This window comes from Mastigoproctus giganteus, chromosome 8 (genome assembly GCF_048544385.1).
Source record: "Mastigoproctus giganteus isolate SK-2022 chromosome 8, ASM4854438v1, whole genome shotgun sequence".
In the NCBI taxonomy this organism is placed as follows: domain Eukaryota; kingdom Metazoa; phylum Arthropoda; class Arachnida; order Uropygi; family Thelyphonidae; genus Mastigoproctus; species Mastigoproctus giganteus.
The window spans coordinates 64,458,700-64,477,180 of NC_143582.1; the positions used below are offsets into that span (position 1 = coordinate 64,458,700).

Below are 18,481 nucleotides of genomic sequence, written 5' to 3' on the forward strand. Positions count from 1 at the left end.
GAATAATTGTATGAAAGCTGGCAGTAGTGTGTAACTATTCAAAGGGTAGTATTTTAAAGACAATTGTGTTTAACGTTTTAGCGTCAGTGGATTGAGATACGGAACTTTCTATATCTCAATCTGTTTCCAGAATTTTCCAAAGCTACTTTGGTAATATTACTATAAAAAAATTTAAACACTATACTTTAATATAAGTAAAAATCCACAGAAGTAAATGTTATATCAAAATTTAAAAACATTTAACAAATGATGACGATGATAAAGCTAAAATAGCAGGATTTAAAATAATGAGTCTCATAAAACTGTAAATTCACTTATTTAAAAATTTTATAAACATTTCATAGAAATATATATTAATAGCAATAAAATTAACAAAAATATAATTTAATTTTCAAATACAAGTGATACAAATTTCAATTGCTCTTAATAAATAAAATTTCATTGCTTCATTTAAAACGAATCTGCACTGAAGCTCTTGAACAAAAGTAGTAATTGTAATAGTAACATTGTAGGTGGTGGTGGTGAAAGTAGAAAGTATTCGTTCCCATAAAGGTAACTTCTATGGTGGTTCAAACTATTATAGAAGTTACCTTTTATTCAACAAATAAAAACTAAACATTCCTTTGCTCTGGAGGTCGGTAGGGAAAATTAATATATTCAAAAATATCCTCCTCGCATGTTACAGGCAGTGGTTCACCTGGAACTCCTAAAAAGAAGTGTTAGTTAAAATTTTATAACAGTATCAATTAATTATTAGAAAATGAAATATATAACTATGCTATAATATGATATGAAGAATTAGCAACTGTTTCAGACTAGCAATTCTATTTATAAGAATAGTTCTATTACACATTTACTCCAGTATTTAGACAAATAGCAATAGATCAGTATATTAAAAGAAGAATTTACACTACTGCAGATGCTAATAGAAAAAAAACTAGTTTTCATTTGCAAAAACAATATTTGTTTTACATTAAAAGTAATAGCTTTAATATCAGTACACTCTGCAAAATACAGCACTTATAATACACAAAATACAATCCAAAATTATTTAAAATCTGGCATATTTTATGGAAGGGGGGATCCTGAAAACATTAAGAAAGCAAACCATGCAAAAAAAAAAAAAAAAAAAAAGTTTAACATTTCTTTCTTTATAAGGTGCTCATAGGACTAGAGTGTCTTTTAATGTGTTTTAGTGGTAAAAAAAATTGTTAATGCAATGGTAATAATCCTCACAAGGACTGATGAGAGGAAGCTGGGTAAGGGAGCTAAGTACTTGGGTCCATAATTTTATTTATTATTTATTTTTTTTATCTTACTGGTTGCTTTTTTTTAATCCTTACATTTACATGTGAAAATTTAATTCTGTGGAAATTTTACATCAAGTTATATTATTACTGTTATTATTAACAGTAGTAGTGGAAAATTATGTAAGAAAGCAAGCTTATACAGCTTCAGTAAAAAAAAAGGGGGGGGGGAAGAACCAACACTTTCCATTTCATCTTTTCATCCCCTTTAATAGTTTAACTAGTTTTTCCCTGAATTTATTCAAACTACACATCTCTATAACACCAGATGAGATTTTGTTCCAACAATCAACCAACCTCTAGTTAAAGGCCAATTACTGCACATCTGACTTCCAACCATTCTTCCTCAATTTGAATTTAAGCTTCCCCCTTCATGCGTATAGTTTGAGCAAGAAGGATTTTATCAGCACTGAGCGTACTCAATCAATTCAAGGGCTGAAACACCTCAAAGAGACCAACTTACAAGTGCCTAGTCTCTAGATGCTCTAATTTGAACAAAAAAAAAAAAAAAAAAAAAAAAAAAAAAACTTTCTCAGTAAGGCACTCATTTATCCCCTCATCAATCTTGTTGCTATTCTCTGCACCTGTTCCAACAGAAAAACGTGGGATCCAGAAATGTATGCAATACTCAAGATTGGCCTAACCATTGCCTTATACAATGGGACAATCACCTTTAAAAAAAAAAAAAAAAAAAAAAATTTACTACAAAAATTCCTCTATCTCATTGACAAAATTGGTAGGTTCCTACAGATTGAAGGTGTGCAGATGTTGCTCCTATTCACACAGGGGGATCAAGGTGTGATGTGAGTAATTATAGATCTGTAAGCTTGATTTCTGTTCCAGGGAAAATAATGGAGTCAGTGGTTAAAAAAGTACTGCAGGATCAGCTTAAAAGGAATGGAATTATACAGAAATAGCAACATCAGTTTAAGGGAGTGGGATTCTGTCTGACCAATTTGATTAGCTACTATGATGCAGTAACAAATGAACTGGAAGGTAATAATAAAAATATATAACAAAGTTATAATTTTTACACACATATATTTAGGTTTCAGTAAAGCATTTGACACCGTTCCATATGAAAGGCTGCTGCACAAATTGGAGCAGAGTGGCATTAGGAGCAAGCTAATAAAGGGATGGTGGAATAATAGAAGACAGGGTCATTACAAATGAGCATGCTTTTCTTTTTATACTAATGTTATTAGTAGAGTCAATTAGGGATCAGTTTTGGGCCTCATACTGTTTTCAACATTTATTGATGATATTGATAAAGGAATATCAAGTTTATTGTCTAAATTTGTAGATTATACAATGGTTGTTAATGACAAGAATCAAGGGGTACAACTCAAACAAAACCTACAAAAATTAGTTAGGTGGGGTGGGTAGAGAAGTGGCAATTGAGGTTTAATAAATGTAGGGTACTACTAAGATAGCAGTAATCCCAGAATAACATACCAATTATGTGGTGGAGGAGAATGAAAGAGATCAGGGGGGTAATTGTACAATCCGACATGAAGATGGGTTGCTAGAACAGCTCATGGGGATTCTGTCAAAGATATACAGGAACTTTGCAAGCAGAGACAAGATGTTTATCTGATTATATAAAGAATAGTTAGGCCACATCTTCAGTTCTTTATACAGGTGTGAATCCTCATTTTAAGAAAGATGTGGATCTCTTGGAATGTGCACAGAGAAGTGCAAGTGGATTAGTCAAGATCATGAAGGGATGCTCTTACCACTAAAACCCAATTTCTGAAATTTTGAGCACTTGGAAAGTAAGAAGTTGCAAGGCAACCTAAATGAAGTGTTTAAGGCTTTAAAATCGCTTGAATAAACTTAAAACTTTTTTCTAGGAAAACACAAACATATAATGGAAGAAAAATTGAAAATAGATGGCTACAGGATAAATGTTTGCTTTCAGCCAGAGAGAAATTAATTGACAGTTGGAACCAAATATCATGTGGCATTGTGAAGCAGGTAGTTTGAATATATTTAAGGAACAAATTAGACATATTTGGGTAGTTTTTTTTTTAGTTGCTACTGTACAAGTCTGCTTCCTTGCATCACTTTCCAGTACTAATAATGTCAAAATTATTCTTTGCAAGCAGTGCCTATGTGACAATCTTGTAGCAGTTAATCAAACTAATCTCAGCAAATCCATGCTATGATTGACTTATAGCTCAATTCTTATCTAAATGACCTTGCATTACTTCTTTGATTATTGATTCCATAATTTTCTCTAGCATGGAAATCAGACTTATAGGTACAGGTCGGCCATCACTAATCTGGTTCCACTGCTAATTTGGACATAATTTTCACGAGCCTAATTTCAAATTTCCTGGGTCGGCACACTGACCTTCTGCAAATGTTTTGGTGGCATTGGTTGCAGCATCAGCTGTCAGCAAAAACTCGTAAACACCGACAAACCATTCCTACTTCTTTTTCTGCATTTATTATTATAACCTGCTCACATTTAGCCCCAGCCATGGTTCCAATGCATAAAGGAAGTGCTTCTCGTGGTGTAAAGTGCAAACACCGTACATTGTCCATAACAGATAAAGTTGAATTACTGAAAAAACTCGACAGCGGTGTGTCTTTGAGAAGCATGTGTGAATTATACAACATTGGCTCTTCAACAGTGTACGACATAAAGAAACAGAAAGAAAAATTGCTCCAGTTCTTTGCTAACAGTGGATCAAAGAAACAGATGGACATAAGGAAACAATGAAAGACGGAAAAAGTTCAGAACTGAATAAAGTTAAACACGTGGTTTAAGCTCCGTGTAAGCGAAGGTGTTGAGCTGTCTGGGGATCTGGTGAAGGAACAAGCTAAAATTTTTCATAAAGAACTAGGACTAGATTACGAGTGTGATTATAGTGAAGGTTGGCTTCAGTGTTTCAAGCAGCAACATGGCTTAAAGTTTCATGCAGTGTGTGGAGAAAACATTCAGCGAACAAGGAAGCAGCTTCTGCATTTATTGATGAGTTTGCTTAGTTAATTTCTGATGAAAAATTAAGTTCTGAGCAGGTCTACAATACTGATGAGACTGCCTTGTATTGGAGATGTACTCCAATAAGAACTCTGACAACTGAGGATGCAGAATTACCAACAGGTTATAAAGCATTGAAAGATCATGTCACTGTGCTGGGCTGCTCTAATGTTGCTGGAACCCACAGGTGTAAGTTGCTGGTCATCAGCAAAGGTTTACGTCCCAGGGCCTTCAAATGTATGACACAGTTCCAGTGATTTACCATGCCAACAAGAAGGGATAGATTACAACTAACATTGCATTGGAATGGTTTAAAAAATATTTTGTTTCAGAAGCAAGAGCTCACTGTGACTCTGTTGGCCTGGACCACATGTGTAAGATAATATTTATTTATTTTAGACAACTGCTCCGCACATCCAAAAGCAGAACTTCTGGTAAAAAATAATGTTTTCAGTATCTACCTCCTACCTAACTGTACATCATTAATTCAACCCCTGGACAAAGGCATATTATGTTCTCTTAAGTCTAAGTATTGCTCCCTGTATATCAGGTGCCTACTGAGTGCAGTTAACTCTGGCAAACCAGTACAGGAGTTTAAGGAATTTAATGTGAGAGATGCACTGCACTGCTTGCATGATGTTTGTAGAGCAATCGGGTACAGGACATGATATTGCCATGGGGGATGTCATTGTGTGTGTGTGTGTGTGTGTGTGTGTGTGTGCGTGTGTGTGTGTGCGTGCGTGCGTGCGCGTGATGTAAGGAGTGTAAGGAAATCAGGCGACAACTCAGCGTTGTTATGGGCCTATATGAGAGCTTGAAGGACAGGGTAGATGCCCTCGAAGGATCTAAATTGAGGGGCCCATCAAGCTCTCAGCTGCCCACAGCAACGCCAGAGCTTGCACTTGGTCATCACGCAACACAGCGGCAACCCCCAAGGCAGAATGCGCTGGTCCCACAGGAACTAGTAGTTGTTGGTGACTCTATTGTCAGGGAAACAGGGAACATGCTTTGTAAAAAGGATTGGTGGAACAGGACCAGGGTATGTCTGCCAGGGGCAAAGGTTGATGACGTTGTAGAGCGGACATCGTCTTTTAAGGGCACAAAACATGATATAGTTGTACACGTTGGCACTAATGATATTAAGAGTAGGAGACTGGCAGAATTACTTAACAAGTACAGGTCACTGTTGAAAAAAAGCCGTGAATTAAGGTTGAATTTGAAAGTGTCTACAATTCTGCACAGACACGATAGGAGGGAGTATATGATGAGAGCTTTGTCGATCAATTCTGCCCTGGAAAGATTGTGCAAGGCTCAAGGGGTAGAATTTTTTTCAGCCTGGTCTGTACTTGTTAACAGGAGAGACTGCTTCCACAGGGATGGGATATACTTTAATAGAAAGGGCGCAAGAATATTTGCTGATGCTATCGAGGCAGTGTTAGGTGGGTCGGAAAACTGCTAGCTTGGGGGGGGGATACAAGGACTAATAGATTAACAGTATCCACTGGCAGAGGTGAAAGTGATTCTTGCACTGCTTCTACTGGAATGAGCAGCAGTCTGGAAAACAAGATGCAGGATACTTCAGAGACTGCTGGGAGTCATTGCGGTACAAGTAAACACATGGATTGTGTTAGGGTAGCTAAGAATTGGAACAGCTGCATGTATATTTGCGTGTACACCAATGCTAAGAGTTTGGTAAATAAATTTTATGAATTTGAGGTAATGCTCAAACATCAAAGGCAGATATTGTTGGGATATCAGAGACGTGGTGTCACACAGATATAAGGAATGCAAAACTGGAATTTGGGGGCACAATGTGTACAGAAAGGATAGACAGGATAGGAAGAGAGGATGGGTTATGCTATTAGTTAATAAACACACAAAATCCAAGGAAGTGAAGCCAGTCGACATTGCTGGACAGTGCAGTGTCGAGTCAGTTTAGTGTGACATAAGCATTGGGAGATCAAAATGGAGAGTAGGAGTGTGCTATAGGCCTAAGGACTCTGATGAGTATAATAAGAAACTGTACACGGAAATTGAGTGGGCCAGTAAATGAGAGTCTTATAATGGGGGATTTTAATTTCTCAGATATTGACTGGAATTTGTGGGTTGGTCACTCGCACGGCTTTTGTGGATTTATTGGATGATTCTTTTCTACATCAGCATGTTTGAGAGGCAACTAGAGGGAGTAATACTCTTGATCTGATTATCAGTAGTGATTCTTCATGCATTAAGAATCTGCAGATAAAGGAACCACTAGGTGGCAGTGATCACAGTGTGCTGAAGTGGAATTTACTCAAAGAGGTAACTACCATCAGGGGTAAAGGGGACTACGATGGTCTGAGACAGTATTTAAATTCTATACAGTGGGACCAACTGATGATGTTACCAACAGCAAATTCAAAATGGGGAGCATTCAAAGAACTTATCTTGGAAGCTACTAGGCTTTACATACCAAATAAGAAATATAGTTCAAGGTTTGGGCCTAAATGGATGTCAGATGAACTAATGAGACATATGGCAGAGAAGAAAAATGATTAGGATACATATAAATTAATGGGTGACATGGAAGCCTATGATAGATATAAGCTGGTCTGTAACTAAGTCACAAAGGAGATTAGGCAGGCAAAGGCAGATTATGAGAAATCCTTGGCAAAGGATGGAAAGAAAAACAGAAAAGAATTCTTTACCTATGTAAACTGTAGAAGGAAAAGGATGAATCAGATTGGTCCACTGGATATTGATGGTTTAACAATTGAGGATTCTGCTCAGGTGGCTAACGAACTAAATGAGTATTTTGCATCTACATTCACACATTAGGAGTTATTCAGGAAGGGGAATGCCAGAGGTGAAGTAAACTCTTGCAGTGAGCTAGATGATTTTGTAATAACTGAGAGGAAAGTGGAGGAGAAATTGTTGAGAATAAACATAAAAAAGGCACATGGGGTGGATGGGATCTATCCAGTTACATTAAAGGAGGCAGCAAAGTAAGTAAGCAAACCCTTAGCCATAATTATGAGAGCTTCTTTGGACTCAGGGGAGGTACCCATATACTGGAGATGTTCAAATGTGACCCCAATTCACAAAGGAGGATCAAAGGCTGACACAAGTAATAATAGACCTGTGAGTTTAACTTCTGTTCCAGGAAAATTAATGGAGGCACTGGTTAGAGAAGCACTGCTGGATCATATAGACAAGACTTCAATTATAGCTCGGACACAGCATGGTTTTGTTAAGGGAAAGTCGTGCCTGACCAATTTTATTGGATACTATGATGCAGTCACAAAAGAACTGGATCCAGGGAATAACTTTGATATTATATATTTGGATCTTAGAAAGGCTTTTGATACTGTTGCACATGGAAGACTGCTGCACAAATTGGAGCAGTTGGCATTGGAGGCAAATTGCTACTATGGATAAAGGGATGGTTGTGGCGGAGAAGACAGAGAGTGGTAATCAATGGACACTGCTCATTGTGGACTAATGTCATTAGTGGAGTCCCTCAGGGTTCAGTGTTCGGACCATTATTGTTTTCTGTATTTATAAATGATATTGATGATGGTATATCAAGCTTAATGTCCAAGTCTGCAGACGATACAAAGGTTGGCAGGGTTGTTAAAGACACTACTGACGCTATGCTGCTGCTGCTGCAACAGGATCTGGAAAGGTTGAGCAGATGGGCTGAGAGGCCCGTCTACTCAACAAATGGCAAATGAAGTTTATCATTGACAAATGTAAAGTACTACATATGGGAAACAGCAACCCCAGAGCAACGTATCAACTCTGTGGTACTACACTGACAGTGGTAGAGAATGAAAAGGACCTGGGGGTAATTGTGCAGGCAGATATGAAGTTCTCTGAGCAGTGCAGATGGGCTGCAAGAGTAGATCATGGTGTCTTGTCAATGATATACAGGAATTTTTCTAGCAGGGATAAGGAGGTGATAACTCCCTTGTATAAGGCAATGGTCAGGCCACACCTTGAGTACTGTATACAGGACTGGAGGCCTCATTTAAAGAATGATGTAGAGCTGCTGGAACGAGTATAGAGAAGGGCGACAAGATTAGTGAATGGAACAAAGGGTTGCTCTTACGAAGAAAGGTTAAGTTTTGCATATTATAGTGTCTGGAGACTAGGCACCGGTGAGGTGATCTGATAGAGGTGTATAAAGCCTTGAATGGTTTGAGCATGCTTAAACCATTCAAGGCTTTATACACCTCTATGGGATTCTTCCTCTTGCTCAGAATAATCACCTGAGAGGGCATAAATTCAGATTGAGGAAAGACAGATGTAGGATAGATGTGTGGAAATTTACCTTTAGCCAGCGGGTAATTGGTTTGTTGAACAGACTTCCATCCCTTGTGGAAGTCGATAGCCTAAATAAATTTAAGGCTCAGCTGGACATGTATTTCGAACGAACGGAGGGGTGAAATGGAAGTGTTTTTTTTTTTTTGGCTGATGATGCATAAGCTTGCTTTCTTCCATCATATGCCTCTACTAATGCTAATACTAAATATGGTTTACTGCATTCCCAATGCTTGGAAGTCTGTAGAGGCATCCACACTAAAAAATGGATGGCATAAATTGTGGCCAGGTTTAATGTTTGAGTCTGCACCTGGTGAAGATACTGCAAATGACTTTACAGGATTTAAGGTTTCAAAGGAAAAGCAGATTATACATGAACTGCTTTCTTTCGCTCATGATCTAGCTAATCCTTTTGCCAAGGATCTTTGAACAGACTCCCATCCCTTGTGGAAGTCGATAGCCCAAATAAATTTAAGGCTCAGCTGGACATGTATTTCGAACGAACGGAGGGGTGAAATGGAAGTGTTTTTTTTTTTTGGCTGATGCTGCATAAGCTCGCTTTCTTCCATCATATGCCTCTACTAATGCTAATACTAAATATGGTTTACTGCATTCCCAATGCTTGGAAGTCTGTAGAGGCATCCACACTAAAAAATGGATGGCATAAATTGTGGCCAGGTTTAATGTTTGAGTCTGCACCTGGTGAAGATACTGCAAATGACTTTACAGGATTTAAGGTTTCAAAGGAAAAGCAGATTATACATGAACTACTTTCTTTCGCTCATGATCTAGCTAATCCTTTTGCCAAGGATCTTGCATTGAGGATGGATAAAGATAATGCTGGGGAATGGATGAATGTTATACATATTTGGTTTTTAGGAGCATTAGCAACTAAGGCCATATTGCTCCGAGGATAAGTGGTGGTCATTCCCTGACCTTTCTGCATCCTCCGTATTTAGTGGTTACGGGTTCGAACCCTGGTCTAACCAAGAAGCGTGTGCTATGCACTGCCGCTCCTGCCCACCTGGCTACGGAGGCGCCAATGGATGAATGTAGATGATGCTGTATCTACTGTTCATCATTATACTGACTCAGACAGAGGAACAACGGTACATGACAGTACACACGTACAAACTCCATACATTTTTAAACCTCTGGCATCGACATTGTTCTGTTTCTCACCCACAATGTATAGTACACGGAGATGGGGGGAACCCCTGGTGCTGTTTGACACTAAACGCACTCTATACTGACTCAGAAATTGTGCAGATGGTTGTAAGTCCAGAGAAAGAAGATAGTGGAGAAGAAAACAGTGATAAAAATGAGGAAGATGGAGCAGAAAGAATCTCTATTGATAGGTTAATTCAGTTGACAAGTGAAGTGCTAAAAGGTCTAGAGCAATGCAGTTTTATAACCGAACAAGAAATAATGAATGTTTACATGCTGCAGGATAAACTAATCAAAGAAAGACCAAAACATATGAAACAGCTTAGCTTGCAAGATATGTTCAAAAAAAAAAAAGCTAATAATTGTGCAACAGAGGAGTCGACATTTGAATTTTTAATATAAATGAATACACCCCCTCAGAGTTAGACAAATTCTAACTGCAACAATTTCTCTTCCAGTTTCCTTTCAGTTATAATAAAATCATTTCTCTCCCTGTCAGTTATTAGGCTGACTTCTGGTATCTATATTTCTAAAACCTATTCACATGTTATTTTAAATGCAAAAATATTTATTCAGTTTTTCAGCAAACCATACAGGATCATTGACTCTTATGCCATTCATACCAAGTGGACCAATGTACTTCATCCCTTTCCTTCTAGTGTTGACAAAAGCAAAGAATTATATTCAAGTTCAAATTAATTATTCAATATTTCTGCAGGATTTTGTTACAAGTTTTTTTTTTTTAAAATAACTATGCAACAATGACTCAACATGCCATTGGTCAAATGTCAGCACTTGAACCTATCTTTTTGTCTTAGTGGGTTAGAAACTGTTTAGGAGAAATCTGCACAAACAACCTTTGTCAAGGAAAACAGAAAGAGCCAAGTTTTCATTGTCTCACTTTCACTCATTGTGTTAATGATGAGTGAAAGTGAGGTTAACTGTGCCAGTGAAATGTACTTCTTAATGCGTAAATTACATTTCACTGGCACATATTCAAGTTCTGCACATCTTATGTCTGAATGGCACCATGTCACTGATATTCCTACAATGTTAGCATTTGGTGACAGCCAGTTTGTCAAATTGTTTACATACTCCTAGCATTAGTAGATATTTCTTATGTGGGATTCACAGCATCTGAATCTTATTTGAGCTCAATTAAACTATACCCTACTGCACCTATTTTCAGTGGATATGAGTTGACCCCGTGGTTTTAACTCAAATGGTGTAGTAAGAGTTTAGCATCAGCAAAATGATATAAGGGCAAATTTATCAGTAAAAAGCATGAGTAAAAAGGAAAAAAAAAATCTTTTACTTTGTTTCTCTTTTATGATAATATGTCCAATTTATTCAAACTTCTACCTCCGCAATACTAGGATGTGACATATAGGCAGAGCCATCTACAAGTGCAGAATTATCGCATTGATCAAGATTTTTGCAGCTCCAGTGAATGCTAAGTTTCCATTTATATTTAGTCATTTTATTGACTTGACTCTTAAACTAAATTATTTTCTATAAGTAGTTTTATAGCTCTAGCAAAGCTCTGTGGTTTATTTCTGAATTCAAATATCGATTTTGAAAGTTAATACTTAGTGACCATAGATTTTGCATTTGTAACTTGCCGCTATTGTTATACGTATGGAACAGCGTAAGGTTTAACGTAAAACTAGATAGCGAAAAATGTAGCACTGTATTAGAAATCTGTTAGATTTGTATAGTATTATCAATTAATCAGTAAAATTTATTAATCTTATTAAAGTTCATTGTTAATTAAATTATACTTAACGGAATCATGGCGCCTCCGTAGCCAGGTGGGCAGGAGCAGCAGTGCGTAGCACACGCTTCTTGATTAGACCGGGGTTCGAGCCTGTGACTACCGAATACGGAGGATTCAGAAAGGTCAGGGAATGACCACCGCATATCCCCGGAGCAATATGTCCTTAGTTGCTAATGCTCCTAACAACAACAACAACGGAATCATGACTCAGACTAGAGCAGCAAACAGCGTTCACAGAATAGACAGAGTGTTGTGGCTTGCGGGAGAACCAAAGGGAGTGATTCTCCAGCACATCACAGTCTAAAACAATGCGTGAAATGTGAAATGTTTGCAGACCTCTCTAGAACAGGACATGATCTAGACAAGGAGGACCCAAGTTACTGGGGTCTTTGTGTGTGCTGGGTACAGAGACTGTGAAGAAATTAGGCGCCAACTCAGTATTCTGATGGGTGTCTATGAGCGTTTGAGTTGTAGGGTAAATGCCCTTAAAGAAATTAATATGAGAGCCCATCAAGATCTCAGCTGCCCAACTCAATACTAGAGCTCACTCCTGTGCATCAGGCAACACTGCAGCAATCTCCAAGCAGAATGCGCTGGTCCCACAGGAACTAGTTATTGTCGGTGACTCTACCGTCAGGGATACGGGGAATATATTATGCAAAAAGGATAGGTGGAACAGGACCACGGGCAAAGGTAATGTCGTTATATGGCAGATATCATCTTTTAAGGGCACAAAAGGTGATATTGTTGTACATGTTGGCACAAATGACCTTAAGAGTAAGAGATCTGTGGATTTACTTAAAAAGTACAGGTCACTGATGGAAAAAAGTCGCGAGTTAGGTTTAATTTGAAAGTGTCAGCAATTCTGCCCAGACACGATAGGAGGGAGTATATGATGAGAGCCTTGTCAATCAATTCGGCCCTGGAGAGATTGTGCAAGGCTCATGGGGTAGAATTTTTTTCAGCATGGTCTGTGCTTGCTAACAGGAGAGACTGCTATTACAAGGATGGGATACACTTAAATAGAAAGGGTGCATGAATATTTGCTGATGCTATTGTGGCAGTGTTAGGTGGGTCAGAAAACTGCTAGACTGGGGGGATTCACAGACTAAAAGATTAACGGTAGCCACAGGCAGAGGCAAAAGTGATTCTTGCACTGCATCTATTGTAATGAGTAGCAGCCTAGAGAGCAAGTTACTGGGGACTTCAAGGGCTGCTGGGAGTCATTTGGAACAAGTAAATACTGGGCTGTGTAAGGGTAACTAAGAACAAGTGCATGTATACTTGCATGTACACTAATGTTAGAACTAGTAAATAAACTTGTTGAATTTGAAGTGCTGATCAAAGCACTTCAAATTCAACAAGTGACTTCAAATTCAACAAGAGACATCAAAGGCAAATATTGTTGGGATATCGGACATGGTGTCACACAGATATAAGCAGTGGAGAATTGGAATTTGGAAAGTACAATGTGTACAGAAAAGACAGACAAGGTAGGAAGGGATGAGGGTTTATGCTGTTAGTTAAGAAACACAAAATCTAAGGAAGTGCATCCAGTTGACATGGATGGACACAGTGCAATGTTGAGCCTGTTTGGTGTGACATAAACATTGGAAATAGGAAAATGAGAGTAGGAGTATGTTATATGCTAAATGACTCTGATCAGTACAATGAACAGTTGTGCAGAGAAATAGTATGGGCCAGTATATCAGAATGTCTTGTAATGGGGGATTTTAACTTTCCAGATATTGACTGGAACTTGTGGGTTGGTCACTCGCATGCTAGCAAGGCTTTTGTGGATTTACTGGAGGATTGTTTTCTACAGCAACATGTTCGAGGGGCAACCAGAGGGAGTAATACCCTTGATCTGATTATCAGCAGTTATTATTCATGCATTAAGAATTTGCAGATAAAGGAACCACTAGGTGACAGTGATCACAGTGTACTGATGTGGGATTTACTTCAAGATGTAACTACTATCAAGGGTAAAGAGAAGGGTTTTTGTTTTCGTAAAGGTGACTACTACAGTGGTCTCAGAAGTTTTTAAATTATATACAGTGGGATCAACTGATGATGTTACCAATGGTGAATTCTAAATGAGAAGCCTTCAGGGACTTCATCTTGGAGGCCACTAGGCTTTTCATACCAACTAAGAAATACTGTTCAATGTTCAGGCCTAAATGGATGTTGGATGAATTAATTAGGCTCTTGGCAGAGAAGAAAAATGCATGGGATGCATATATATTATCAGGTGACACAGAAGCCTATGGCAGAAATAAGCTAGTCTGTAATCAAGTCACAAAGGTTAGGAAGGTAAAGGCAGATTACGAGAAAATTTTTGGCAAAGGACACACAAAGAAAAACAAAGAGTTCTTTACTTATGTAAAATCTAGAAGGAAGGGGATGAATCAGATGGGTCCACTTAACATAGATGGTTCGACTATTGATGATCCTGCTCAAGTAGCTAATAGACTGAATGAGTATTTTGCACGAGAAGTCACACATGAGGAGTTATTCAAGGAGGGGAACGCCAGTTTGTTTGTTTGTTATCTGGTTTTAAGGAGCATTAGCAACTAAGGCCATATTGCTCTGGGAAAAAATGCGATGGTCATTCCCTGATATTTCCGTGTCCTCTGTATTTGGCAGTTACGGGCTCGAACCCCGGTCCAATCAAGAAGCGTGTGCTACGCACTGCTGCTCCTACCCACCTGGCTACAGAAGCACCCCGAGAATGCCAGAAGTTTATCAAAATCTAACAGGGAGCTAAGTGATTATGTAATAACTGAGAGCAAAGTAGAGGAGAAACTGCTGAAGATAAACATAAAAAAGGCACCTGGGGCAGATGGAATCTATCCAGTTATAATGAAGGAGGCAGCAAGGGAAGTAAGCAAACCCGTAGCCATAATTATGAGAGCATCTTTAGAGTCAGGGGACATCTTCATGTACTGGAGATGTGCAAATGTATCCTCAATTCACAAAGGGGGTTCACAAAGAGTGACATAAATAATTATAGACCTGTTAGCTAAATTTAAGTTTTTTGCTATTTTAAACTAAGTCTTCAAATGGAATATATGTACATAAGGAATTCCTAAATTCCTTAATGTACATAAGGAATTCCTAAATTCATCATGGTCAGACCTGTTAGTTTAACTTCTATTCCAGGGAAAATAATGGAGTCACTGGTTAAAGAGGTGATACAGGATCACCTAGACAAGACAGCAGTAACAGCTCAGACATGGTATGGGTTTGTTAAGGGGAAGTCTTGTGTGACCAATTTGACTGGGTATTACGATGTGATCACAAAGGAACTGGATGCAAAAAATAATTTTGATATCATATACTTGGATTTCAGGAAAGATTTTGATACTGTTGCACATGGAAGACTGCTATACAAATTGGAGTGGTATGGCATTAAGGGCAAGTTACTGCAATGGATAAAGGGATGTTTGAGTGGGAGATGGCAGACAGTGGTAATAAATCGACACTGCTCTAAGTGGACTAATGTTATTAGGGGAGACCCCCAGGGTTCGGTGCTGGGGACATTGTTGTTTTGTGCATTTTTCAACAATGTCGATGAAGGTATATCAGGCTTAATGTCCAAGTCTGCAGATGATACAAGGGTTAGCAGGGTTGTTAATGACAATAAAGACAGTATGCTACTGCAACAGGATCTAGAAAAGTTAGGCAGATGGGCTGAGAATGGCAACTGAATTTAACGTTGACAAATGCAAAGTACTCCACATGGGTAGCAGTAACCCAAGAGAAATATACCAACTGTGTGGTACTACACTCAGGGAGGTGGAGAATGAAAAAGACCTGGAGGCAATTGTGCAGTCATATATAAAGTTCTCTGAGTAGGGCAGACAGGCTCTGGCCTACTCAGAGTAGTTCTCTGCCCGTCTGGTCATGGAGTTTTGTCAATGATATATAGGAATTTTGCTAGCAGAGACAAAGAGGTGATTATCCCTTTGTATAAAGCAACGGTCAGGCCACGTCTTGAGTAATGTGTCAGGTCTGGAGGCCTAATTTTAGGAAAGATGTTGAGTTGCTAGAATGAGACAGAGAAGGGCAACAAAATTGGTGAGAGGAACAAAGGGGTGCACTTACAAAGAAAGGCTAAAGTTCTGCAAGTTGTAGCATCTGGAGACTAGGCACCTGCAGGGTGGTCTGATCGAGGTGTATAAGGCCTTGAATGGTTTGAGCACACTCAATGCTGATGGGATACTTCCGCTTGCTCAGATTAAGAACCTGAGGGGGCATACATTCAAATTGAGGAAAGACAGTTGTAGAATAAATGTGTTGAAGTTTGCCTTTAGCCAGCGGGTAGTTGATTGCTGGAACAGACTTCCATCTGTTGCTGTGGAAGTTGATAGTTTAATAAATTTAAGGCTGAACTAGACAAACATTTGGAGAGACCGGATGGGTGAAATGGGATGGGGTTTTTTTTTTTTTTTTTTTTTTTTTTTTTGGCTGATGCTGTATAAGCTTGTTTTCTTGCATCATATGTCTCAACTAATGCTAATATACAACAAGAATAAACAACATGCAAATTTTTTAATTTAATCAAATTAAGACTGGGTTTAGCCGACAAGTAAGACAAATAAACCAGTCACCTGTACTCCCTAATCGCCGAAGGCAGTATTCATTTAGAGTATATCCTTGTTCAAGAGCATGGGCCCTCATTTTCTGGTTGAAGACATCACTTCCAGTAAAATACAGGATACCACAATAGTACTGATCGAAAGGAAACAACCTAATAAGAAAATGACTCTCTTTAAAAGATATTTAAAATATACTTATAAAAATTTCTTAAAAAGATATTTACTAATATTAGTAGAACTTCAGCAATTTCTTTATGACTTAGTTTGCTTTGTTTTGGCTATTAATGTCATAACAGAAACAGAGACCTTGCCTATTGCTGTGGCTCCTATGGTTTTGGCTGCCGACCCTATGAAAATGTAGTTAAACCCTAGGACCTACAGCATTAGGTACCATTTTTATTATTTTTAAGTTAATCTTAATTTTTTAATTTCAGGTAACCTGCTTTTACCTTGCAGGCATTCTCAATTTATACCATTGTAATTACACTTGACAGGTCAGCAAAGCTACTCAATACATTGATCAAATACATTTGTCTATATTTCATTATGGTTGCTGGTTATTTCTGCTATAACTAGTAGTGTCCCATGGGCTCACATCTGGTGAGTATGGGCTTGGTACACCCAGGGTCCTGAGCTGGATATCATCATTCTTCTCTTTCTTTCTTGGTGATTCCTTTCTACTTCTGACTCCTCTCTCTCTCTGGGTAATTCAAAAATTTTTTTTTTTTTTTGGCTGGTGCAGCATAAGCCTCAGGCTTCCTTGCACCATATAGCTAATAATAATAACAATAATAAAAGATTCATAATCCAATTAAATAAATTAATAGCTTTATTGTTGTTTTTTAGACGTTCAGTTTTATCAATACATCCTATTGTTTTTATTTATATGTTATATATATATAATCCAATTAATCCAAAAATTAAATAGAGAGGTAAAAATATATATTAAAAATAAATAAGAAAAAATAGTAGAAAAGCTAACATCAGTGGCAGCAGAAAAGCACAATCCACTACATGTTGTTTATAATAAGCTAAATTAAAATAGAATAATTGCCAGTAGCATGGCAAACCAGTACAGTGAAAATGAACTGAACCAAATAAAATTAACAAAAATAACAATAACAGAAATTTAGTGGTGCCCCCTAGTAGGTATCCATTTCCGAATGTGAAATCTCACTAAGGTGGAAACGTGGACTAACAACATTACATGACCAAATAAACTGAAAATAATTAATAAAATGAAATAAAATAGACTGACCATTATGCCCCATCTCGACAGAGGACCACAAGGCCAATAAAAGTCAGGGAATCACTGCATTTCGAATGCCAAACAAATCCATGCAACAAAGGATTAATACTAAGATCAAACCGCTGATACAATAGATTTGTATTGTGTGGTCCTTATACAGCGAAAAATAATAAAACAGAAAGCCTAGTACTCACATGGCCAAACCACACCACTGACAAAACAATAGCTGAACTGAAAATATATAGAAACAAATTAGGCTATAGATGGCAGTATGAAATTCAGTTATTGCACGACTATTATTGGCCTCACGGTCCTCTGTTGAGATGGGGCATAATGGTCAGTCTATTTTATTTCATTTTATTAATTATTTTCAGTTTATTTCAGTTCATGTAATGTTGTTAGTCCACGTTTCCACCTTACTGAGATTTCACATAATTCGGAAACGGGCAGCTACTAGGAAGCGCTGATAAATTAATTTTAATTGGCTTAATTTTCTAAATTATTTTAGGAATGTTGCTTCAACACTACCCTCTCCTTCTTTATCCCCCCTATATTTTTCTGTTATTGTTAACTTTATTTGGTTCAGTTCATTTTTACTCTACTGGTTTAGCGTGCTACTGGCAATTATTCTATTTTAACAAGGTGACTTTTTTTTTTGTACATGTCTGCGTCACATCATACATATGATGTCTGCTTTTATACATAAAATCAAACAGGTACCATATCTTACCACGCCACCTACAGTTATCTCTCCTTCCCCTCTTCTCTCTCTCTCTCTCTCTCTCTCTCTATTTTCCCCCCTCTTGATTTAAAACGTAATTCAGTATATATGATGAAAGTTATGCAGATAACTTCATTCACTGCACAAAACAAGTACAATAAATCATTTTGACCCCTGCCCCCTCCATCTTTGGAGTCCCTTGGAGGGCAAAAATTGATCAAAGATAAATTTAATGTCTAAAAAATTAAACTATACAATGATAAGTTCAGAAATTAAGCAGAATTCTTTCTTTTTAAAATGTACAACTAAATCTTAATTTTGAAATAATTTCATAAATTGACTTTTTCATTTAAAAAAACAATAAAAAC

At 37.7% G+C, this 18,481-nt stretch overlaps 1 protein-coding gene across 3 annotated transcripts in view; it reads right to left on the minus strand.

Annotated features, from left to right (window-relative positions):
• Nucleotides 1-514: 514 nt before the first annotated feature.
• LOC150081578 (DNA polymerase beta-like) overlaps nucleotides 515-18,481 on the minus strand; it is a 235,180-nt gene continuing 217,213 nt past the window's right edge. For all 3 annotated transcript variants that reach the window (XM_090379432.1, XM_090379433.1, XM_090379431.1), the window contains 2 exons: nucleotides 16,156-16,295; nucleotides 515-706 (listed from right to left, as the gene is read on the minus strand). In XM_090379432.1, coding sequence (XP_090235558.1) covers nucleotides 612-706; nucleotides 16,156-16,295 — 235 coding nt within the window. In that variant the 3' untranslated portion in view covers nucleotides 515-611. The remainder of the gene's footprint in view (nucleotides 707-16,155; nucleotides 16,296-18,481) is intronic.